Here is a 25,873-nt window from a genome sequence, read left to right as displayed (position 1 = left end):
TCCAACAGTAGTTCCATTCTTTTATCAGTTCTTTCTAGTCATTTCCTAACTTGGGCAAGGTGAAATCAGGGAAGAGGAGATGGCTCGTTTTTACACATTTTTGAAGGAATGGTGTGCAATATGGGTTCAGAAAATCGAGTTATTTGCGTCAACTATACTACACATTACATCACTCGTCTAATTTAGCGCCATTCCCTTTCCGGCCACTACCCAAAACAACGCGCTGAAACCTCCGACCACCGCAGTAATGCAAAAACTCCAAGTCCCGAAATGCTCCACCGCCTGTCTTTACCGCCTCCTCACAGGAGCAGCCCTTTTCGTCCTGGGAGTTGTAGTCACTTAGAGCCTTGACTTCCGGGATGTGGGGAGGGACCCACATCCAGGGGACTACATTTCCCAGGAAGCTGTGCGCGCCCTTCTCCGCCCTCGCCGGCGTAGGACTCCACCCCTCCCTCTCCTCTCTCCCTGGACTGCACTGCTCACGCCTTCCTGGTAGTCTGAGCTGGGAGAAGTTCACTCCGATCAGCTGATCCCAACTGACAACAGGAGAGGAGGAAGCCCGGAGGCAGAGAAGGAGGAGGGGGGGCGGAGATGGAGATGAGGATGGATCCTCCGGTGCCCTGAGGAACAGCTCCCGCCCCCGCCGGCGCCCTGCGGTCCCCCGACGCCACCTCGCCGCGGCGGAGCTGCTCGGTAGTGGGATCCCCGGGCCGCCGCGGGCGGGGAGGGAAGGGCACGGCCCAGCGCCGGGCGAGCGATAGTCCTGGAGCTCCGGCTGCCCCCGGGGGCGGGGGGGGGGGCGGGTGCGGCTGGGGTGGGGGTGGGGTGGTATAAACAATGGATTCGGCTCTGGCCTCTGCTAGCGTGGGGGTGGATTTTGGGGGTCCTTCTTTGTTTAGACTCTGCTCGTGCCCCTCGGGTTGTGGTGGTGTTGCCCGGGAGAAAGGAAGGGTGAGGAATCCCCGGCTGGAGAGACGTGTCGAGGTGGGAGCCCAAGGGGGCAGATTGTTTGCTTGGCCGGTCGGGCGGTGGGGTGTTCTTTTGGAGGTTGATTTTATATTTTTATAAATTGTGGCTAATTTCGATTTTTGTTTCTGTTGCGGGAGCTGGGTGGGCATGGCTGAGGTTAGGGGGTAAATAAGGTCTCCTAGTCACTCCCTTGCCTTCCTGTTTGTCTAAAAATAAGATTGATAGATTGATTACTAGAGGGAGGAATGAATATTTGTAAGGAGGATTTTGCATTTCGTTAGGGTATTAGAATGGAGGTCAAGGCTAAGAGGGGTGAAGAATACAATTGTGGAAGTGACAAAAGCCTCTTCCCTGCCCCAGTTATCTTTTTCCTCCGTTTATTTTCTTTTTTGAAGTTATTTTTAAGTTAGTTTTTGAGTGACAAAGAGAAAAATCATTTGTTTTAACTCATGCAGGCCTAGCTTTGCCGGGGGCCTTAGAGAAGGGAGGAATTCTGTCTCCTGTTGCCCCCCCCCCCTTTTTTTGCAGTTAGAGAAGGGACAAAAGGAAGTACAGTAATTGTCTTTTATTGTTTTTAAACATGACATGGTGGCTTTTGTTTCCAGGTTTAAGGTCCTTAATAGACATTTGTCTAGAGTTGAAACAACCTAACTAGACCTGCCAAAGACTTTGGTGAAGCTCAAGTCTACATTATTATCATTTCTTCAGGCTTTTTACAGGCCTCTTTATTCACCTAACAAGTGCATGTTGTGGGTTAGGGGAATGCAGAGGGTTGCCCTTCCAAGGACTGTTTGCTTAATGATTTTATTCTGAATTTAATAACTGGATGAAGAGAGAATTTCAGTCTGTGAAATGAATACACAGTTTCTGAGATGCCTTGGGCCTAGAGACAGTGGCAGTGTTCAAAGGGAGGAGTCTTGCCCATGATTTTGAGAAGAAATTTCTGGGATCAGAAGTAGCCTGTGTAAGTTTTACAAGCAAGAATGAGATTTCTCTCAGGAGTTCTGGCGTCTTATTTAATCACAATCTTTTTTTTTTCTTCCTTTCTTTTTAAGGTGTACTTCCGTTTTTAGATTAGTGAAATCCTTTTCCTTCCTCTATTCTAGGTATCCCCTGAAATATTGACTTGAGGTTGGATTAAATTGCAAAGCTCCTGACCACTCTCCTTCCCTACCAAAACCTTGTGGCTGAGGCCCAGCCCACGAGGTGCCCACCGGATCTCTCTCAGATAGCCACAAGAGTCCTTTTCAAGTTAATTTTGACCACAACTTTGGTTGCACTTTATGGAGGAGAAAACCGTCAAACCAAATCAACATTGCTGCTGATCCGGGAATCTTGGAGGCAGAAAATTAAAAATTTGAACATTTGTGAGCAGGTGAAGAATTCTGATAGGACCCCGAAACTTTGTTTTTGTTTTTTTGTTTTTCTGAAGGTGTCCAGAATCCTCTGAAAGTTCTCTGCGGTCCTCAGACTCAAAGCCTCTGTTTTCACCCCTGGGGCAAGCCCAGGGACCATTATATGGTGGGTGATTTCCTTGCCAACCTGAGTATGAGTGCTCAGACTTCCCCAGCAGAGAAGGGCCTGAATCCGGGGCTGATGTGCCAGGAGAGTTATGCCTGCAGCGGGACTGACGAAGCGGTCTTTGAGTGTGATGAGTGCTGCAGTTTGCAGTGTCTCCGCTGCGAGGAGGAGCTTCACCGGCAGGAGCGCCTGAGAAACCATGAGCGGATAAGACTCAAACCTGGCCACGTCCCTTACTGCGATCCCTGCAAGGGCACCAATGGGCACTCGCCGGGTGTTAGGCAGAGGGCAGCCGTGAGGTGCCAGACCTGTAAAATCAACTTGTGCCTGGAGTGCCAGAAGCGGACTCATTCCGGGGGTAACAAAAGGAGACACCCCGTTACTGTGTACCATGTCACTAAGGTCCAGGGCTTACTGGAGGAGGACGAGCTGGATGAAGAGACCAGGAGGAAGAAGATGACTGAGAAGGTTGTGAGTTTCCTCCTAGTAGATGAAAATGAAGAAATTCAGGTGAGCGAGCCTGTGGGTGAAGTGGGAGTCCTGTGGTCGAGCCGCGGAGCTCTGGTTGGAAGGGAGCTCTTGTTGGAAGGGAGCTCTCGAAAGGAAAAGTCCAAGAAGAGCTCACATTTTGATGGTTCGGGGTGAGACCAGGAAAGCTTAAGTTGCATGGAGTCAGATTTCGTCACTTACCAGTCACTTACCGGTTGTGTGTGACCTCCGGCTGAATTACTTTCTCTCCCTGCCTTAGTTTTGTCATCTGTAAATTGGAGGCAGTGCCTACTTCACCAGGCAGTTGTGAGGATGAAGTGGTACTGTGTTTCTAAAGCCTGTTGCATAACAGATGATCACAACACGGTCGCCGTTGTCATTATCGTTATTGGGGTTATTGCGAGGCAGACCTGACTTAGATGAGCTTTTGGAGTGAGCGCTTGGCGAGTGGTAGGTAAATGGGACTGACATGGGCTGTGTGTGCAGGGTGGCAGACACAGTGGGTCCCCTGGGAGTGCCAGGCAGCAAGTCAAAAACCTGCTAGCTTAAATTTAGAGACGGGGGTGGTCCTCAGAAAATGGCTTTAGAGAAGGATAGCATTCTGCCCAGATGGCCTCTTCTTTTCCTGTACAGGCTGATCAGGAAAAGCCAGGGAGGGCACCTGCCATTACAGAAGGAGAATACCTGATCCGCTTCCGAGTTGGGGGCAAGGGTAGCATGTGGTGGGAGCAAACTGGGGAGACGGCGGCATGCGACAGGGGTGACTGTGGAAGGGGTGGTGTGACGCTTATACTTTCCAGTGAAGGGAGGAGTATCATGTGCATGCTTTTGAGTGAAGACCGCTCGAATTCCACACTCACTTCCCCCCCTCCTGACTGTGTAGCCGTGGAGAGTGATGTGAGCTTCATGTGTTCATCTCACTTGTACTTCCCAGTGGTAGTTGAGAAGATTCAGAGAGAGAGAGTAAGGAATGGCAGTGGAAGGGCCCTTATCACAGGGCCTGGCACATAGTGTCCGGTACCAGCGCCTTGTTTCTGTGGGTGTCATGAGGTGTTTGTGGTAAATGGACTTGGTACTTTTCAGCTGTGATGACTCCTCAGGTCTCCAGGTTGGGGAATAACCTTTGTAAATTGCTGTTCCACAACTCTCCAGTTGCCCACTAGGAATTTTTCAGCTCTCTTTCCTCCTTGGTAAGGTTATAGAAATGCATTACATCATGATCCCATTGTCAGCTAAATATTTTGCTAACACAGACTTCTTTATTGGCTGAGTGGGACTAATGGAGTTATGGGAAGAGTGACCCAGATCCCAGTCTGCCTCTCTTGTTAGCAGTAATGTCTTCATCATGGTTATGCTCTAATTGGGTGACAATGTGGAGTGAATATTTTCTAAATGGAACACTTGAGCTTGGGTGTTTCTTGTTGGTTTTGCCATCCGTTCATAGTCTGGAGTCTTAGTTCATAGTTTGGATGGCTGTCACTTTTGTAAAGCGAGAGGGAGATTTGGGACGAACCAGTAATCTCACAGATCAGTTTTAGCACCAAAAATAATATTTTCTGATGGGAGGAGGATGTGTATTTTTTCTTTTTGTGCCACTGATACATGTTCCTTAGTAGAGAATTAGGAAAATTTATGGAAGTGTAATGAAGAAGACAAATCTACTACCCACAGATAGATAACTTGTTCATCTTTTTTCTTGCAGTGTGTAGTAATGTATGTGACTGAGTTGATTGTGAAGATTCCTCCTGCTTTGCTTTCCTTAAACACTGACCACCCTCTAGGAAGTAACTATTTCTGAAGCTTAAGCAGCACTGGTTGGGACTAATGGACTAGACATAGAATGTATTCTTCTTGGGTGGTGACTTGTTCTCCCAGAGTCACAGTGGAAAACTACTTTGCGAGAATGTCTGGTTCTGTTTTCTGATGTGAATGTCCAAGACAATTAGATGATTGTCTAATACAAACGTAGAGTATAAATTCAGCCAGCATGTGAACTCCTGGAGAGCAGGACTGGGTCTTAGGCCCTGTGTCATGTGCAGTGGTAGGCACATTGGGCATAAATACCTTTGATAGGTCGGTGATGTCACATCTCAACTTCAGCTTTTAAAAACTGGGGATCATGCACATTTCTAGTTAAAACCTAAAATAACAGCAAAGGGTATATGATAGCAAGACTTTCCCTTCTACTCCACCCCCCTAGTCTCTTTTAGAAAAGTCTCCATGAACAATGAACTACCTGCCCTTCTAGAATTTTTTGACATGTGCTTATTAACATATGTATGTATCCTTTTTATTTTTAAACAAAAATGAGATTTTTTCAGGCCCTGAGCTTTTTTTCACTAAAGGATACATCTTGTTGATGTATCAGTGCATCTTATCAGTACATTGAGGTCTACCTCATTATTTAAAGGCTGCCTACTGTTTTGTTGAATGCATTTTCTATAATTTGAGCCTGTTAGTGGATATTTGAGTAGTTACAAACAGGATATGTTGAATATCCTGTGAATCTATTTAGAAATGGAATCTCTTTGTCAAATGATACATGTATGCATTTTATTTTATATATTTTATTTTTATTTTTAAAAAGATTTTATGGATTACAGAGAGCACACATGCACTTGAGCAAGGGGGTAGACAGAGGGAGAGGGAGGGGAGAAACAGACTCCCCAGTGAGCAGGGAGCCTAATGATGATACAGGGCTTGATTCCAGGACCTGGAGATGATGACGTGAGCTAAAGGCAGATGCTTAGCTGACTGAGCTACCTCTGATGTGTGCATTTTAAATTTGGACAGGCAGGACGCCTGGGTGGCTCAGTTGGTTGAACGACTGCCTTTGGCCTGGGTCATGATCCCGGGACCAGGATCAAGTCCCACATCGGGCCCCCAGCTCCACGGGGAGTCTGATTTTCTCTCTGACCTTCTCCTCGCTCATGCTGTCTCTCACTGTCTCTCTCTCAAATAAATAAATAAAAAATCTTTAAATTTGGACAGGTATTACCAGATTTCTAAACCTCATTTTCTTACCCTCTGAAGTACTTCAGTGAATCCCCTGGGTTCTGATCTTGACTCATAATAGCTAACATTTAAAGCGCTCTTACTATGGTTGTTAGGAACTGTACTTAGCACTTTGCATGTAGAAGTTCATTTAATCCTGGTGATAACTATGTATTAGTTTCTTATTGCTGCTGTTGCAAATTCCCACACATTTAGTGGCTTAAAACAACACAAATTTATTTTCTTATAGTTTGGAGATCAGAAGTCCTAAAATGGGTCTGAGTGGCTATGTTTCTTGTGGGACTCTAGGGGAGGATTTCTTGGTCTTTTCTAGCTTCAGGAGGCTGCCTACATTCTTTGGCTCGTGGCCCCATCATCCAACTTTAAAGACAGCGATGTAACATCTTCCCATCCCTCTCTATGACTCTCTGCTTCTGTTGTCCTATCTCCTTGGCCCTCCTGCCTCCCCCCTTACAAGGACACTGTGATTCCATTGGACCAACTTGGATAATCCAACACTGTCTCCTCTCAAGGTGTTTAATGCAGTCACATCTATAAAGTTCCTTTTGCTACATAAAGTGAGATATTCACAGGTCTCAGGGATAAGGAGGTGGTGGTAGGGGGTGCAGTTTCAGCCTACCACACCCTGTGAAGTAAGTTGTAGTCAGTTTGGGCTGCTCTGTGTGATAGAATGCTGCGTATGTTGTTATCTTATATACCATTCAGTAGCATATGAACAACAGAAGTTTATTTCTTGCAGTTTTCTGGAGGCTAGGAGGCCCAGGATCAAGGTGCTGGCTGACTCAGTGTCTGGAGATGCCAACTTCCCGACTCATAGACAGCCATCTTATCTTCTCCCTGTGTCCTCAGATGGTGGAAGGGAGTTCTGGAATCTTGTTTTATAAGGGCATTAATCTTATTCATGAAGACCTCACTTCCTGACCTAATCAACCTCCCAACCCCCCCACCCCACCCCTACCATCATATTAGGGATTAGATTTGAACCTGAATTTTGGGGCGACACAAACATTTCATTTCTAACATTGTGTTTTGTAAGTGAGGACACTGAAGAACAGAGATGAAGTAACTTACCAGGGTCAAGTTACAGTAAGTGGCAGAGGATTTGAACACAAGCGTCTGGCTCTGAAATCCTTGCTGTGACCGTGACACTCCAGTTGTCTCTGACCAAGGCAGTTAAGCTTTCTGATTAAGCTTTCTATGGCCCGTAGCTTCAGCCCACCAGTTCTTCCTCAGGGCTGCTGTGCGGAGCAAATAAAGCATGGCTTTGTATAAATGCAAGACAGGGTTATTATTGTTACTAAAAATTATTTTAAATTTTAAAAATGAAAAAACATTTTTAAAATATTCAATTTATTTATTTGTCAGAGAGAGAGTGAGCAAGCGAGCGCACAAGCAGGGGAAGTGGCAGGCAGAGCAGGCAGAAGGAGAAGCAGGCTCCCTGCTGAGCAAGAAGCCTGATGTGGGGGACTTGATCCCAGGACCCTGGGATCATGACCTGAGCTGAAGGCAGACTCTTAACCGACTGAGCCACCCTGGCGTTCCGGAAGGCAGGGTTACTGAAGAACTGTTTACTACAATAGTAAAGATTCTGTGAGGTAGGCCCCATCTTTGTTTTTCCTTTTATGTTTCTAGCATTTGTGGGTTTTGACCATTTTCAGTTTTGTACATAGGAATTATTTTAGAAGCTTGTAGGCTATAACTGGTGTGTGGTTTTTTTCAAATTCTTTGGCCTAGAATCCCCTAAGATTCATTGCTTACGGTTTGAGTATTACTCGGTTTCTTCTGGAAAACCTGAAAGTTCCTTTTAGAAACAAACAAGTTCCTTTTAGAAGTGTGAATTTTATCATTACCTTGTCATTTGCATGTGCACTATAGTGCTAAATTTAAGGAGAGACTGGCTTTTGGTTTCAGAAGCAAGAATTCATTTGTGGCTCTTAAACAGACCTTTAGTCTGTTACCCACAAAAGCATTCACTGATCGATCACAATTATTGAGCTCATATTGTGTGCCGGGCTCTTTCGAGGTTCCAGGGATAGTTGGGTGGTAGGACCGGTCCATGCCATCGTAGACTTACCATCCAAGCAGGGAAAACAGAGTTCACCCATGTAAAACACATAAAAAGATGGTTCAGGTGTAGTATTATGCAGGAATGTCTTGGAAGCTACTTGTGCAGGATGTTGTTATCAGGCAAGGTTTTACTGTAGAGATGACTTTTAAGCAAAGACCTGATGGATACTACTACCTGGGGAAATAGACCTTCAGGCAGAGGGCAGTGGGAACAGATAGAAGGTGGTGGGCATGTTCGGGGTATAGGTAGAATGCCAGTGTTGCCGGAGGGAGCCGGCAAGAGTGTGGGAAGGGCAGAAGGATGGCCGTAAATGGGTTCCAGAGCAGGTGGGGCCTTGCAGGCCATAGAAAAAAATGTGGCTTTTAGGTGTAATGGGAAGCACAGACAGCATTAGGGTAGTAAGTCACGTGATCCAGTAGTTTTCAAGAAATGGCGGCAGTGTGAAGACGAGATTGTAGTGACTGGTAGGGGCGGGGCAAGAAGAAAGGCAGGGAGACCCCCTACGAGGCCATTGTAAAAGATAAGTGAGAGGTGGCTTCGATTTGGGGTTACTACCACTGACATTGGGGAGATGGAAAGACACTGATGGGCGCTTCCGGGTTGGTGAACACATGGCCGCTGGGGAGAGTGGTGTTTCTGGAGAGTGCGCGGAAGCTCCTCACCCTTTCCCCATCCCTCTCTCCCTACGCATCTCTCCATCTGGCCGTTGATTTGTATCCTTTATCATATCCTTTAATAAACTGGTAAGTATTAAAAAGAAATAAAAGAAGGACTGACGAATTTGGGCCAATATTTGGATGTAAAAGAGGAATGCTCTTACAGAGTTGGTGGTGAGGAACGAGAGAACTCGCGGTGGTGACTCCGTGGCATTTCCTTTGTGCAGATCTCACTGGCTTAATACCCCGTATTTTATTGATTTGCTAACACTAAAAGTCTTTTAAGAACCTGATTTGTACACTAAGGAGTTAAATTAATCTCATTTGGTATTATCTAACGCAGTGGTTCTCAACCAGGAGTGATTTCGCTCTCCCAGAGGGCATTTGGCAATGTTGAGAGACATCTTTGGTTGTCAGAACTGGGGGATGTGCTACTGGCTAATGGGTAGAGGCCAGGGTGTTGGTAAATATGTTACAACACATAGGGCAGCCCCCCACAAAAAGAATGATCTGGTACAAAACGTCAGTTGTGCTGTGATTGAGAAATTGATCTAACGGATGAAAGTTTGATCTAATAGGAGATCTGTAATCTGGTGACATGGCAGACATACCAGGGACAAAAATTTAACCTATACACCAGTTTTGCCTCCCTCTCTTGGTTCTGTTTGCTCCCCAGAAGTAATGTAGCTGAAATCAGTATTCTCTTTTTGGCATACTTGCAACCTCTCCAGTGAAATGCTTAGACATCTGTGTAGTTTTCATTGATTTTTCTAGGCCTCAGTGGAACTGTGCTAGGAAAATCAGAGGACTCGAGGGTCCATTGTTTAGAGTCCATAATAAGTAAATGATCCACAGTTATAAGTCATTCATATGCTCTTGAACTTAGAGACAACACCCTTAGCAAATAAGCCAAAGGTTAGAAGAATAAAATTCTGACAGTTGGTTTTCTCAGTGGAGGAAGAGGATAGTATTTTCCTATCTGTTGTGTCTTGTGGGGGATTCAGTCATGTCTTACCTGAATGTTTACTGGTCAGAGAAAAAAGTGAACAATTAAGTCTTTTTTTTATTTGTATGCATATCTTATTTTTAAAAAATATTTTATTTGTTTGAGAGAGAAAATGAGAATGAGAAGGGGTGGTGTCAGAGGGAGAAGCAGACTACCTGCTGAGCAGGGAGCCTGATGTGGGACTCGATCCTGGGTTTCCAGGATCATGACCTGAGCCAAAGACAGTCACCCAGCAGAGCCACCCAGGTGCCCTTGTATGCATATCTTTAAAACCCATGTAAGTTTTTCTCTTTTTCATAACCACCCCATTATCTTCTTTGTCCCTTTTCTACAAACTTCTGTGATTGTCTTCTTCTCCAGAAAGTAGAGCAGCAAATCGATGAGAAATTTCACCTGTTTCCCCTTCACGATCACTGACCCCTGACTCTAGGACATGAGAGCTTAGGAGCTTCTCATGCCAAGTGGAGTCCTCTCGCGCTGAGCCTGCAAGGTGATGAGAAAGCCCAGGGACCCAGGAAGAGTCCATGAGAAGCGAAGAAAGTGTCCACCGGGGCAGGCCTTCCTTGACTCAGAAATCTGCAGTCTTGACGCACTCTGGAATGGGAGGCCAGAGTGAGTCGTCTTCTTTCCCTCTGCGGCACAGTGGTGGACTTCCTCTCACGGAGACCGTTCCTTTAAGAAGACCCATCACGTTGCTTGGCTGCCTCACTTGTTTACAGTCCCAGAATAGTGTGGCTCAAAATACTGGGACTTGGCTTTTTTTTTTTTTTTTTTAAATTGGCTAAAGGAGACATTATTCTTGTGAGATTCTGGAATGGAAACCAGCAGAGCATGTTTTCATACTCTATGGGAACCCTTGACCACAAACTGGCTCTGTTGGTCTGTCCCATTTTTGTGCCCCTTGTGTCATAGACTTAATCTGCCAGTGACCCCTGTGGCCTTATCCTCTGGTTTCTGGTCTAGGGTACCTTGTTGGGGCTTGGTCTTACAGACAGCCTGGCAGAAACCCTTGAGGATTTAATTCTGGCCAGTAGGTCATGAGGCAGGGGAATCCGTCTACATTGTGGAATTTCTCCATTTTTGCCCTGCCCATGACCGAACCATTACAGTGTAAGGACTAGTTTTGGTGGTGTGGCTGGTTAGCCTTTGGCAAGTTCTGGTCAGTACGTGGATATATTTGCTGCAGTATTCTTGGGTGCCATATAAGAAAATAGAACCAGAAAACCAGATCTGTTTAGGAGCTGTCAAAATCATAAGTAATAATGGGCTGAGTAGCAGAGGCTCCCACTCATCGCTGCTTTTTACTCCTAGAAACCCAACGACAAGCCCCTTTTGCTTGGTAATAGTAGCCGGGGGAAGGCATTGAATGGAATTACTGGGAAATGCAAGGTTGAGGATGACTCAGGCAAACACAAGGAGGAAAGGGCCTCTATTATGTGCCTCCTGTTTCCGCTCAGCATCTTCTGAGCTTTCTCAGCGTTGGGCTCATTCAGTTCTAAGAGGCCCCTGGCTTTTAACTTGGGAGGCTATTTAGTTTAATACAGGGCTTTTTAAAACTTGACCCATATAAGCCATCAAAACCACTGTGAGTCAGCTTTTCAGGGAACTTGGCTTTAACTATTTCAGGTTATCTTCTGTGAGTGCGATTCTCTTTTTTTCTGGTCTGTGACTCCCTTGAAGTGATTGATTTCTTTGGAATTGGGCAAATATTTGGCTTTTCGAGCCAGGGTTAATACAACAGGCAGATTTCTTACTAAGTTGACCTTTTATGTTTTTCCTGTGGATGCATTTCCTCTCCCCGCAGCATCCTTGAGTTTATCCTGGAGATGGCGTAGCAGGATGGCAATCTGATGGCTGGTTAAACTTCCCTAGGGGGTGGGATGGTGCCTGCTTGGGGAGGAGCTCCCCAGAGACTGTTCCTGAGGTTCGAACTGCTCAATGTATTGATGTAGAAGAGAAAGAAAACAAAGGTATGGGGGGCGCCTGGGTGGCTCAGTCAGTTGAGCGCCTGACTTTGGCTCTGACCCAGGCCTGACCCAGGCTCAGGGTCCTGGGATTGAGCGCCCCCATTGGGCTCCTGGCTTAGCAGTGAGTCTGCTTGCCTCTTTCCCTCTCTCTCTGCCCCTCCCCTCACTCATGTTCTCTTTATTTTGGATAAATAAATAAAGTCTTTACAAAAAAACCAAAAAACCTCACAAGGATATAGAAAGTTCCAGGCAAGAAAGAATTGGAAGGACCTATGAGAAGGGATACAGAGGGACTTCTGGAGGCAGGAGAGCATGGATGTTTCCTGGGAGGTTGTTTTGTTCATTTCCCCATTTTTTCAGTGGCTTTTGTCGAGCAATTAAGAGACTCTCTTTGACTGGTTTGTGTGGTCAGCTTGGTAGTGACTGGAGTTCTTAGGCAGAGAAGTAGGTATACCAGCCATGCAAAAGCACCTAACCTCTGGCTTGACCTCACTGGAGGATGATTCTACTTTTCTGGTAGCTTCTGGAACTTTTTTTTCGCTTCCCAGTTTCCTTCCATTTGAGACTGAATTATTGCTCTCTTTCCCAGGGAATTTGAGTCTAGATGTTAGAATGCTAGAAAAGAACTGACCGCCTGGTTCCTGCACGTAGTCACAGACATCCTAAATTCTAAAATTAAGAACAGCATAAACCTGAGCAATCCAGCAGTCATAGAGTATTCTAGAAATTCCTCTGCTCTCTAGCCCAGTCCTTTCTGCCTGGTGAGTGTCATCCAGATGGCTAAACTTGTTTTCCGTCATCTCTCATAACCTTTTCTTTCAAAGTGCTCAGTTCATTTCATCTGTATCACTTAGCCACAGTCAAACATTTATCGAACGTCAATTATGTGCCTTATTAGTTTGAGTAATCTCTATGGAAAATGTTTCAAAATGGAAATTCAGAGGTTGAGGGAGTCTGGCGGATGAGGGGAGGAGATGGCAGAGGGCTGCATTCCCACGGAAGCTTAGCTCCCTTGTGTGCTTGTCTGTGAGTAGAGGCTGTTGGAGGATCCCGTAGTTCTTTTCGTACACCCTCTCTGGTCCTGCCTGGTGACCAGGGCTTTAGTTGCAGTCGTAGGTCTAGGTGACTGCATAGGCACTGTTGCTTTTTGCCCTCATCTCTCTCAGTCAACTCTGGTGATCAGTTCTGGACTATGATCGTTGGACAGATGGACAGGCAGACAGCCTGCTTGCCTGCCTTTCTTCTTCTGTCTTCTCTGTCTCCTTTCTCTCCTCTCCTGTCTCCTCCCTAGCTCTCCCTTCCCTCCCTCTCCCTCCCCTTTTCCTCTCCTCCCCCCTTGCCTTTCCTTCCTTCTTCCGTTCCCTCCTCATTCTCTCCCTCTCTCTTCTCCTCCTTCCCTTACTACACCCCTCCTCCCCTGCCCCCTTCATGAATTAAGAAGTTAAGTCTGCCAGTGCCAGGGGAGAAAAGTTTTCTTTCTAGAACTAAATAGAAAACGATTTTAGCTTTATGTTCTGTTTCGGATTGTTCTTGACATTCATGACATCACTTTCAGGACCACAGAAAATGGCATTTGTTACACTTTTTTTTTTTTAAAGATTTTATTTTTTTTATTTGACAGACAGAGACACAGCGAGAAAGAGGGAACACAAGCAGGGGGAGTGGGAGAAGGAGAAGCAGGCTTCCCGCTGAGCAGAGAGCCTGATGCAGGGCTCGATCCCAGGACCCTGGGATCGTGACCTGAGCCGAAGACAGATGCTTAACCACTGAGCCACCCAGGCACCCCATGCTACACTGTTTTTAAAAGAATTGACCTAAAAAGGCTTTGGCTCCATAGTGAAGCCCTCCTTGAGCACCATATTTAAAAGAGCGACCCCTTTCCTGGCCTCCTAGTTCTCATCTTCTCTCCTGATTCTCTTTTCACACCGCTTACAAGCATTGGACATACCATGTCCTTTTATTTATTTATTTTTGAGATTTACGTATTTTAGAGAGAGGCACAGTGCCCACGTGCATGGGAGTGGGAGGAGGGGCAGAGGGAGAGGGAGAGAGTGTGGAGCTGAGTGTGGAGCCCCATATGGGACTCCCATCTCATGACCCTGAGATCCTGACCCCGGCCGAAGCCTTGAGCTGCCTGCCTAGCCGACTGAGCCACCTGGGCTCCCCTGATTGTACTTTTAAAGAGCTCTGTTGTGATATAGTTCATATATGGTATATAATACGGGCATTTTAAGTGTGAGGTTCTATAGGGTTTTCTTTTTTTTTTTTAGATTTTATTTTTTTGAGAGAAAGAATGAGAGAGAGAGAGAGAGTATGAAAGGAGAGGAGTCAGTGGGCGAAGCAGACTCCCCGCCAAGCAGGGAGCCTGATGTGGGACTCCCATCTCGGGACTCCAGGATCATGACTTGGGCTGAAGGCAGTCGCTTAACCCGCTGAGCCCCGCAGGCACCTGGTTCTATGGGTTTCAGAAAGTGTAAATCCACATGTACAACCACCACCACAGTTAAGATAAAGAACATTGCCATCTTCCAGAAAGTTTCCTCAGCCGTGGCTGATCTGTTTTCTATCACTGTGGATTTGGTTTTCCCCATATAAATAGAATCATGGAATGCTGTCTTGGGTGTGGCCGCTTTCACTCACAGTCGTGTTTTGGAGCAGGGGATCCATTCATTTGCATGTCCCAGGCCACCACTTTTTACTGCTGGGTAGTATTCTGTTACATGGATCTACCAGTTTGTTCATCTGTTGTTTGATTTTTGGTGGGTGTGCTATGTAGTTTTTAATTGTTTGAATATGGTCTTTCTTCCCCATAAGAATACAGGCTCCACGAGGGCAGTTACTTATTTTTTTATTGAAGTGTAATTCACATCTCACGAAATGAACCACGGGAAAGCGAACGAGTCGGTGGCATTTAGTATATTCACAGTTTTTTGTGTGCCATCACTCTGTCTAGTTCTCAGACATTTTCATCATCCCGAGTGAAAACCTTCTGTACGTTAAGCAGTTTGTTCCAGGAAGATGACTTTTTTAAATATAACTTTTTAAATTTTCCAGTTATAAAAGTGGTAGGCTGCACAATAAAATACTGAAAATACAGAACTACAGAAAAGTATAGAATTTTACAATAAAAGAAGGTCATTGCTATCTTCTTTTTAATGTTGCATATACCTTTTTAAAAAGTAGTTCTATTAAGGGGTGCCTGGGTGGTTCATTCGGTTAGGCATCCGACTCTTGATCTCAGGGTGTCAGGGTCATGAGTTCAGATCCTGCATTGGGCTCCACGCAGGGCTTGGAACCTACTTAAAAAAACCAAAACAAAACAGTTTTTGTTTTAAGTGTATTTTTAAAAAAGAGTTAATTTAGTTATTTGACAGAGATCACAAGTAGGCAGAGAGGCAGGCAGAGAGATAGAGGGGGAAGCAGGCTCCTTGCTGAGCAGTGAGCTGGGTGCGGGGCTTGATCCCAGGACCCTGAGATCATGACCTGAGCTGAAGGCAGAGGCTTGAACCCACTGAGCCACCCAGGCGCCCCAACAAAACAGTTTCATTGATATGATTCACATATTATACGATTTACCCATTTAAAGTATATAGTTAATTGTCTTTTAGTATATTCATGGTTATGTACAACCACCACCACAGTCACTTCAGAAAATAAAAAAAAACACACATTTTCGTCAGGCAGTGATTTTTGCCTCTTCTGTTCATCAGCATTTAGAACAGTGTTTGGCACATAGTAGGTACTTGATATTTGTGGACGAATGAAAGGAACTCATGAGAATAAATCAGTTTAATCATTAATTCAGTAAACATTTAATAAGTGCCTCCTGTGTGCTAACAACTGAGGCCAGTAGAGAGTGACACTCAGATACTGAGCTTGTCTTGGGAGAGGATAGTCCATTGGTGATAGAAGACAAATATGTGGAAATAAGATGGATGATGTCAGAGTGGTAGAGAGAGGATGTTCTAGAAATTCAGAGAAGGGGGCTACTGCTGGAGGGGTTACTATTACTGACTTTGTTTTTATTTTTAATTTTTTTACATTGTATTTTGTTTTCTAATACATTGCTTCTTTTTAAATTTTTTTATTTTATCATTTTATTTTAATTTGATAGAGAGAGACATAGTGAAAGCAGGAACACAAGCAGGGGGAGTGGGAGAGGGAGAAGCAGGCTTCCTGCTGAGCAGGGGATCCCGATGTGGGGCTCGGTACCAGGACTCCGGGATCATGACCTGAGCAGAAGGCAGCCACACAGGCATGCCTAATACATTGCTTCTAGTGTGAAAAATTAACAGTTATTATTTGTATTTTGACTTTGTATCTTGTGATATTGCTAAACTTACTAAGAACTTTGAGTGATTTTTACTTTTTTAATTTAAATTCAGTTAACATAATGTATTATTATTTCAGAAGTAGAGGTCAGTGATCAGTTTTTTTTTTTTTTTAAAGACTTTATTTATTTGAGAGAGAAGAGCACAGAGGGAGACAGAGAAGCAGACTCCCCACTGATGGGGGCTCCATCCCAGGACCTGGACATCATGACCTGCCTGAGCAGAGGGCAGGCAAGACACTTAGCTGACTGAGCCACCCAGGTGCTCCCTCAGTCTTACATAACAACACCCAGTGCTGGTTCCATGACGTGCCCTCCTTAATGTCTGTCACCAAGTTACCCCATTCCCTCTGCCCCCTCCCCTCCAGCAACTCTCAGTTTGTTTCCTATAATTAAGAATTTCTTATGGTTTGTCTCCCTCTCTGATTTCATCTTGTTTTTTATTTTTTCTCTCTTCCCCTATGATCATGTTTTGTTTGTTTGGTTGTTTTTTTTGGGTGCAAAAAGTGATCTTATTAAAGCCTGGGACAGGACCCATGGGCAGAAAGAGCTGCCAGTCCTGTTTTGTTTCTTAAATTCCACATATGAGTAAAATCGTATGATGATTGTCTTTCTCTGATTGACTTATTTCACTTAGCATAATACTCTCTAGTTCCATCCACCATGTTGTAAATGGCAAGATTTCTTTTTTTTTTTTTTCCTGTAGTGTTCTACTCTATATCTATATAGATGGGCATCTGGTCTTTTTCTATAGTTCAGCTATTGTGGACATTGATATAAACATTGGGGTGCAGGTGCCCCATCGGCTCACAGACTTGTATCTTTGAGGTAAATGCCTAGTAGTGCAATTGCTGGGTCGTAGGGTGGCTCTATTTTTAATTTGAGGAACCTCCATATTGTTTTCCAGAGTGGCTGCACCAGCTTTCATTCTTACCAGTAGTGTAAGAGGGTTCTCTGTCTCTGCATTCTTGCCAACATCTGTCGTGTCCTGACTTGTTAATGTATTGCCATTTTGACTCGTGTGAAATAGTATCTCATTGTGGTTTTGATTTGTATTTCCCTGATGCTGAGTGGTGTTGAGCATTTTTTTCATGTGTCTTTTTTCATTTGTCTGTCTTCTTCAGAGATATGTTGGTTGTGTCTGTGGGTTATTTTGTCTGTCTTCTTCAGAGATATGTTGGTTGTTGTCTTGTGTTTTCTTGATTGGATTATTTGTTGTTTGGTTATAGATTTTGGAAACTAGGCCTTTATCTGATAAGACATTTGCAAGTGTCTTCGGGAGATTTTTATTTATTTATTTGACACAGGGAGAGATCACAATTAGGCAGAGAGGCAGGTAGAGAGACAGAGAGGAGTGGGGAGAGAGCCTGAGGCAGGGCTCCGGGGACCCCGAGACCAGGGCCTGAGCAGAAGGCAGAGGCTTAAGACACTGAGCCACCCAGGCACCCATAGCTTTGCCCTTCTGTCCTTTGGATTTGTCAACTGTTTCCTTTGCTGTGCAAAAGCTTTTGATCTTGATGAAGTCCCAATAGTTCATCTTTGCCCTTCCTTCCCTTGCCATGCGTCTAGCAAGAAGTTACTGTGGCTGAGGTCACAGAGGTTGCTGCCAGTGTTCTCCTTTAGGATTTCACATTGAGGTCTTTTCATCCATTTTGAGTTTACTTTTGTGAATGGTGTAAGGAAATGGTCAAGTATTGTTTTTCTGCAAGTGGCTGTCCAATTTTCCCAACATCATTTGTTGAAGAGATTGTATTTTTCCCATTGGTTAGTCTTTCCTGCTTTGTTGAAGATTAGTTCTGACCATAGGGTTGAGGGTCCATTTGTGGGTCTCTATTCTGTTCCATTGATCTCTGTTCTGTTTTTGTGCTAGTACCATACTATCTTGATGATTACAGCTTTGTAATAGAGTGTGAAGTCCAGAATTGTGATGCCATCAGCTTTGGTTTTCTTTTTTAACATTTATTTGGCTATTTGGGGTCTTTAATGTTTCCGTACAAATTTTAGGATTATTTGTTCCAGCTCTGTGAAAAATGTTGATGGTATTTTGATAGGGATTGCATTGAATGTCTAGATTACTCTAGGTGGCATAGATATTTTAACAATATTTGTTCTTCAGTTCATGAGCATGGAACATTTATCCACTTCTTTGTGTCTTCCTCAGTTTCTATAATGAGCATTCTATAGTTTTCTGAGTACAGATCTTTTTTTTTTTTTTTAAAGATTTTATTTATTTATTTGACAGAGAGAGAGATGACAAGCAGGCAGAGAGTTAGGCAGAGAGAGAACGGGGAAGCAGGCTCCTCGCTGAGCAGAGAGCCCGATGTGGGGCTCGATCCCAGGACACTGAGATCACGACCTGAACCGAAGGCAGTGGCCCAATCCACTGAGCCACCCAGGCGCCCCAAGATCCTTTTTTTTTTTATTTTTAAAGATTTTATTTATTTATTTGACCGACAGAGATCACAAATAGGCAGAGAGTCAGGCAGAGAGAGCGGGGGAAGCAGGCTCCCTGCAGAGCAGAGAGCCCAATGCGGGGCTCGAGGGTCCCAAGACCCTCGAGGTCCCAAGACCCTACGACCATGACCTGAGCCAAAGGCAGAGGCTCAACCCACTGAGCCACCCAGGTGCCCCCTGAATACAGATCCTTTGCTCTTTGGTTAGATTTATTCCTAGGTATCTTGCGGTTTTTGATACAATTGTATATGGTATCCACTCCTTAATTTCTTTTTCTTCTGTCTCATTGTTAGTGTATAGAAATGTAGCAAATTTCTGTGCATTGATTTTATATCTTGTCACTTTGCTGAATTCCTGTATGAGTTCTAGCAATTTTGTTTTTTTCTGAATAGAGTATTACGTCATCTGTGAAGAGTGGGAGTTTGACTTCTTTGCCGTTTCAGATGCCTCTTATTTATTTTTGTTGTCTGATTGCTGGGACTAGGACTTCTAGTACTATGTTAAACAACAGTGGTCAGAGTGGATGGACATCCCTGTTGTGTTCCTGACCTTAGGGGAAGAGCTGTCAGTTTTTTCCCGTTGAGAATGATATTTGGGGCACCTGGGTGGCTCAGCCATTAAGTGTCTGCCTTCAGCTCAGGTGATGGTCGAGCCCCTCACCGGGCTCCCTGCTCAGCGGGAAGCCTGCTTCTCCCTCTCCCACTCCCCTTGTCTGTGTTCCCTCTCTTGCTGTCTTTCTCTCTGTCAAGTAAATTTAAAAAAAAAAAAATGGTATTTGCTGTGGGCTTTTCATATATGGCTTTTATGGTACTGAAGTGTGTTCCCTCTATTCCTTCATTGTGAAGAAGTTTATTTTTATTTTTATTTTTTTAATTTTTTTAAAAGATTTTTATTTATTTATTTGACAGACAGAGAGAGATCACAAGTAGGCAGGGAGGCAGGCAGAGAGAGAGAGAGGGAAGCAGGTTCCCCGCTGAGCAGAGAGCCCGATGTGGGGCTCGATCCCAGGACCCTGAGATCATGACCTGAGCTGAAGGCAGAGGCTTAAACCCCTGAGCCACCCAGGCGCCCCCATTGTGAAGAGTTTTAATCAAGAAAGGATGGTGTATTTTGTCAAATGGCTTTTCCTGCATCTGTTGAGAGGATCCTATGGTTCTTGTCCTTTCTGTCATTAGTATAGTGTGTCACATGGATTGATTTGTGGATTTGAACCACGCTTGCAGCCCAGGAATAAATCCCACTTGGTCGTGGTGAATAATCGTTTTAACATACTGTTGGATCCTGTTGGCTGGTATCTTGGTGGGAGTTTTGGCACCCATGTTCATCATGGATATTGGTCTATAATTCTCCTTTTTGGGGGCCTTTGCCTGGCTTTGGGATCAAGGTAATGCTGGCCTCACTGAAAGAATTTGGAAGTTTTCCCTTCGTTTCTGATTTTTTAAACCATTTCAGAAGAATAGGTATTAATTATTCTATTATTGACTTTAACGAGTTCTAGCTTTGTTGTTAACTTACCAAGGGCTCCACTGTTGTGTTCTGTGTAGCATAGAAAACAGGCCCCGTTCAATCTCCGCCCTAGATGCCAAAGATCTTCTTGTAAGGCTGTGTCAACTGTTAAGATCTTTGAGATAAAGTATGAGAAAAGCATTTTTAGTGAATCTGTGGTAACATAATAATTCTTGGAATCACGTCACCTTCTTTGGAAGGCTGAATGCAATGCCTTCTTATGCATAATGCATGCTTTATGTGATCTCATACAGCTTTTTCTTTAATTGAAAAGGCAGATCCTTCTGAGGGAGGGAACAGTAAGTACTGAGTGAGGATCTTGTTCCAGTATCTCTCATTCTTTAATGAGAGTGCACTGGAAGCCTTCCCTGGGAAGGGTTTTTACTTGGGATAATGGAATGAAAGTCTGTGGTGGCAGTGATGACTCTGGCCTAGAGGCAAACAGTGTAACTACAGGGATGATGTCAGCCAGCTCTTCTAGCATTTACTGCCTGATGGCACTGTGCAGAGTGCTGGAGGTGCAGTGATCTCCTTTAAGCCTCAGAGCAATCCTCTGAAGTAGACCGTGCTATCCCCATTTTACAGGTGAGAAAACTGAGGCCCAGGGAAGTTAAATAACTTCTTAAAGGGTATTCTAAAAACAGCCAGTGGTTTCAAGGCAGCTTGGTTGAACCCTTCATGGTAAATCTCTATGTTCCCTTCCCCAGAGAGAATATAGCATTTAGATATTCATTCATTTATTTAACACATATATATTGAATTCCTGTTATGTCTCAGTCCTTGGGCTAGGAGTACAGTGGTGAACAACACAGAACAGACCTTGGCCAGCAAGGAATATGTTATAATTGGGAAGCTCAGAACCAGGAAGAACACGAAAATGGTTAAAAAAAAAAAAAAAAAAAGATGGTGGGTGGGGAACAGAGACTTTGAGAAGGGTTGAGTAAATTTCCCGTGGTCTCATCCAGGTAGAGGTGGACCCGAGCCTAGTTCTCTTGTCTTCTTTCTGGTGTGGTACTTTTATTGCTGAGTCCCAGAACCTTTACCAGAGTTTATGTCTGTTTTGTAGCTGGCCAAATATAGGTATGCCATGGCACTTAAGAGGGCGCTGGGTCTCCCATCTGGAAGCTCCTCAAAAGAGTCTTTAGGATGATGTGGGTCTTGAGGATGACTCGGTATTTCCAATATGCCCTCAGATTTCAGCTTTGCTTTTGGAAAGCTTTTTGTACATATACAGAAGGAGAGCTGAACAGGTTGAGTTGGGTGAGGTCAAAGAAGCCGATCATGGAGCTAAAAATGATTCTCTTCAGAGAATTCATTTTGTGGATCATTTCTCCCTACAGACACTCTCTTTCTTGCTGGAGTATGAGGGGAGCTACAGGCCGCGTCGGGAGGCTCTGTGTCGGAAGCATGGCTGGTGGTTTTAAGACAAGGGAGGAGAATTCCTGACCTCTCGAGTCATGGAACACTTTGGGGACAGTGGAGTGGAAGAAAGTGATCTTTGCCCTTACCAAATGTGCTCAATGTGTTTGTGAAGCTAATCTCATGACTTCAGTGGTCTTAAGGAAACATCTGATTGAGAAACAGTTGTGTTTTTGTATGAAATTCTGTGGACACATATGTGGATAAACACAAAGTTACACACTCCTTTTAGGATAGAACGAAAGTCGATTTTCTGGACTTGCTGGGTTGGAGAAACAGGTTTACTAGAACTTTCTGACATCAGGGTTTGCTCTTGGAATGGAACCTCCTTATCATTTGGGTTGTAAAAACAGACTGGGTCCTGATCTGTTTTGATATTGTTTTAGTAAAATCTTGTCTGAAAATTAGACCATGGATTTAAATCATTGCCTGGAGGGTACTGGTTGGCTCAGTTGGTTAAGCAACTGCCTTTGGCTCTGGTCATTATCCCAGAGTCCTGGGATGGAGTCCTGCACTGGGCTCCCTGCTCAGTGTGGAGACTGCTTCTCCCTCCCACCCTTTCCCATCTTATGCTCTCTCTCACTCTCTCTTTCACATAAATAAATAAAGTCTTTAATCAAAAAAATAAATCATTGCCTGGAGTTTTTTTCAACATGATGAACGTGGCTCTGGATTTTTTTTTTTATATTTTTAAAATCTAAAAAATTAAAAAATTAAAAATTTAAATTAAAAATTTAAAAAACAAAATTTTTTAAAATTAAATTTAAATTAAAAATTTAAATTAAATTTTAATTTATTAAATTCATCTAATAAATTTAAAATTAATTAATTTTAATTAATTTTAATTACTTTAAAATTTAATTTCTAAATTAGAGTTAGGAGAGTGAGCTCGGAAGCACACATGAGGAGGGCCAGAGAGATGGAGAAGCAGACTCCCTGCTGAGCAGGGGGCCTGACTATCCCAGGACCCCAGAGTCATGACCTGAGCTTAACCATCTGAGCCACACATGTTCCCCTGTTTTTGTTTTTGTTTTTTGTTTGTTTGTTTTTATCAGAGAGAGAGTGGGGAGGGGGCAGAGTGAGAGGGAGAAAGAAAGAATCTTAAATAGGTTCCTTTCCCAGTGCAGAGCCCTACATGAGGCTTGATCTCACTACCTTGAGATCATATAACCTGAACCGAAATCAAGACTTGGGGACTTAACGGACTGAGCCACTAAAGCGCCCCAGCTCTGATTTTTTCTAGGAAGAGTTCTCTCACCTTCCACTTCTCCTTTACCTTCCCAGGAGAAGGAAAAGTCACCTGAGTTCTTTAACTGGCCTGGTCTAACATCATCAGGTCAGTGGCAGACACTGAGTGACGCTCAGTACGTGTCTGTTGATGAGAAGCAGCAATCAAGTTCTAGCTTCCTTTTGGGATGGTGGTCCCAGTTCTGGTGAGAGAGAGAATCTGGTTTGGTATCTTTGGGTTCTGTCGCTTCCTCTGAACCCAGCTAAAAATCGAGTAAAAGTAAGATCAATCAGAGACCAACATGTTAAAGGAATTAGTAGGAACTTCCCTTTGGCAGTAACTATTGAACTAGGTAGGTTTTAGAATCTTGGTGGGGAGGTATAAAATCATCTTTGGTTCATGGCTGGGATCTGTTACAAGAATTGGGTTGTGGTGGGTTGGTAGGAGCAACCAAGCTTTTCTTAGCTCTTTCTATGACTTGAGGGAAGGAGCTGGTTTTTGCCTTCAGCCACAGGGAACATCGTTATAAAGATTTAAAGGACTGTGTGATTTTAGTTGGCACAAATTAGATCCTTTTTGTCTCTAGAGGCCAGAACTGAAAGGACCTCAGTGCTGAGCTGTTTTTCGTCTGTAGTGTTTTCGGGAGCCGTTGGGATTTCGCTTCTGTGGTCTCTCTTGCACTTTCCTCCTTCCAAGGCTCTTTACTTCAGTTCCTTCCTCATCTCAGCCTTTTCCCTTTGCAGGGAACAAAGCTGTTTTCCCTCAGAACAGAGCTTATATGATTATTCTTTCTGGAATGATTCTCTAAGGGCTAAGAAGGAATTTCTTTCTTTCTTTCTTTTCTTTCTTTTTTAAAGATTTTATTTATTTATTTGATAGATAGAGATCACAAGTAGGCAGAGAGCAGGCAGAGTGAGAAAGGGAAACAGGCTTCCTGCCGAGCACAGAGCCTGATGTGGGGCTCGATCGCAGGACCCTGAGATCATGACCTGAGCTGAAGGCAGAGGCTTTAACCCACTGAGCCACCCAGGCGCCCCAAGAAGGAATTTCTTGATGGAGATTGTCATCATTCCCATTGCTTGCTTGGGTCAGAGGTTGGTTGCTGGATGGACCCATTGCACTGCCATAAACTGCTCTGAATTCTGAGTTGGAACAATGAAGATCACAGAAGACTGTCAATATTTCATTTTAGAAACTATGCTTGGAACTCTATACGAGGGGAAAAAGCTTTGTGGGTGAGATAGAGAGGTGTACTGTTTGGTTTCTTAAAAGCTGTAGGTTTAGACGACCTTTACTAAGAGTCAACTTTAAAGCCAGTATTACCATGTTGTGATGAGAGGGAGAGGAAAGGAGATACCAGAGCTGCTCACATTTTCAGGTGGAATCAGTTTAGATCTTAGCACATGGGTGATTTAGTCCCTGCACGAGCAACTTTTGGGCCCCAGGGCGGGGCAAGCCAGGCCCACTGCTGTTTTGCCCCTGGAAGTGTTTGCAGTGGGCTGGTCTTCAGATAAGAAGGGGTACTATTTAGTGAGTGCTTACTGTGTGTCCTGCAGTGTGTTGTGCTCTTTCCCTGCTCTATCCTCCTTGGGATCAGTAGAGCTTGCGGACTCTTACTGTCTGTTTCCCTGACACCTAGGTAGTGATGTCACTTTTTCAAGGCCAGGCAGTGGTCAGCAGTGGAATTTGGGTGTTTCTGCTTGTCTCACGTCCAAGAGGTGGTCTGGTGAGCTCGGGGAGAGCAGAAGGTGGAAGGAAGCTGGGGAGGGGAGGCTTTGCTGTTGTGTAAGGGCCCAGAAGCATTTCAGACGTACGGAGCTGGGCGCAGAGTCAAGGAGCTGATTTTCCTCCAGGAATGGGGCAGAGTGGGGTCGTTGATGGCGAACGGGTAGAGCGGGAGCCTTGTTCCTTTCTGGCTCCTTCCCTCCCTTATCAAAGGGAATCTTCTTTTCTTTTACCTTCTCCTCCCCTGGCCGGAAATCAGTCTCCTTTCTAGGCTGCTCTCTCCTTTCTGGCTCAGGGAAAAGGCCCACAGATGATGATGGGTCGAGTAGTGTTAACAGGGAGCCAAATAATGTGGAAGGTGGAATTAGGAACAGTGAACGACAGTGTCCGGTTAGGAGGCCTTTTCTTTTGTTTATCTCTTTACTTGACTAGCAACCCCCACCCAGTCAGGGGTGGCAAAGGAGGGTCCGTCCTTACTTTACATGTGAACGACAACATAATCAGTGCGTGTTAAATGATGACCGGGGCTTGGGGCTTGTCGTAGATAAAGCAGGCTAGGGCTTTGAGCCCCTCCACCTAAAATTCTTCGCCTGGATTCATAGGTGGATGTCCAGCACGGGAACAGGTATGTTCCACCTACCCCAGGACACTGGGTGCTGGACCGCCCCCCCCCCCCCCATGCCGACAGGGAGTATTTTATTTTTATCCCGAATGAGTTGTTTGTTGATACATGTTACGTATATCGCCTGGTGGGTACTTCATATGGATCCTGACAGAGTTGTGTACCGAAAGGCCTCCATGGGCCCCTGTCCTTTGTGCCCGCCTTTTTTTTTTTTTTTTTTTAAGAGTTTATTTGTTTGATAGAGACACAGCAAGAGAGGGAACACAGCAGGGAGAGTGGGAGAGGGAGAACCAGGCTTCCTGCCGAGCAAAGAGCCTGATGCGGGGCTCGATTCCAGGACCCTGGGATCATGACCTGAACCGAAGGCAGATGCTTAACAACTGAGCCTCCCAGGTGCCCCAGTGGGTGCCCACTTCTGATGTAGCCCGGAGAACAGCTGTAGCTCTGTGTGCCGACAGATTCCCGGCAGAGATTTCCAGGGAAGAAGTCTCTAGGCCTGGTCTTCCCCAGGACTGTGTGAAAAGGGGCTGACTCTCGCTGCCACTCCCACCTTATCTGACTCCTTGCCAGGAGAGCTTTAATGAGCTTTTCTTTCTCTGGTGGTTAACTTAGCTGTTGGGGACCAGTGAGTGACACCTGTCATAAATGAGCTGTTGCATATAACTTCTGGTTCCTCTCAGTGGTTTGGAACAGTGAGCCCATCACCGGTTTTCTTGAATGCTGCTGTATGTGAAGCCCTGTGGAGGATACAGGATGGAGAAAGTGATTAAGGCACCTAGCAACTTGCATGACATTGATTCATTGGTTCATTTATTCATTTGGTAACTAGATACTGAACTTTTCCTGTGTTCGGGTTGTGTCCCAAATGCTAGGAACGAAAAGATAAGATAGGCAAGGT

General features: G+C 44.7%; 1 protein-coding gene across 3 annotated transcripts in view; it reads left to right on the top strand.

Moving 5' to 3' along the window:
* Positions 1–408: 408 nt before the first annotated feature.
* The window catches only part of ZFYVE1 (zinc finger FYVE-type containing 1), a 59,720-nt gene continuing 34,255 nt past the window's right edge, over positions 409–25,873 (top strand). Inside the window, exons 1-3 of one of the 3 annotated variants that reach the window (XM_082733402.1) lie at positions 443–693; positions 900–984; positions 2,076–3,000. In XM_082733402.1, coding sequence (XP_082589528.1) covers positions 2,488–3,000 — 513 coding nt within the window. In that variant the 5' untranslated portion in view covers positions 443–693; positions 900–984; positions 2,076–2,487. Of the gene's footprint in view, positions 694–899; positions 985–2,075; positions 3,001–25,873 lie in introns of all 3 variants that reach the window. The other 2 variants (XM_082733404.1, XM_082733403.1) reach the window with 2 other exon arrangements.

The sequence above is a fragment of the Mustela nivalis genome (genome assembly GCF_964662115.1).
Source record: "Mustela nivalis genome assembly, chromosome: 6".
In the NCBI taxonomy this organism is placed as follows: domain Eukaryota; kingdom Metazoa; phylum Chordata; class Mammalia; order Carnivora; family Mustelidae; genus Mustela; species Mustela nivalis.
Note: the sequence above shows the minus strand (reverse complement) of the source record. Positions and strands in the feature narration are given on the sequence as shown.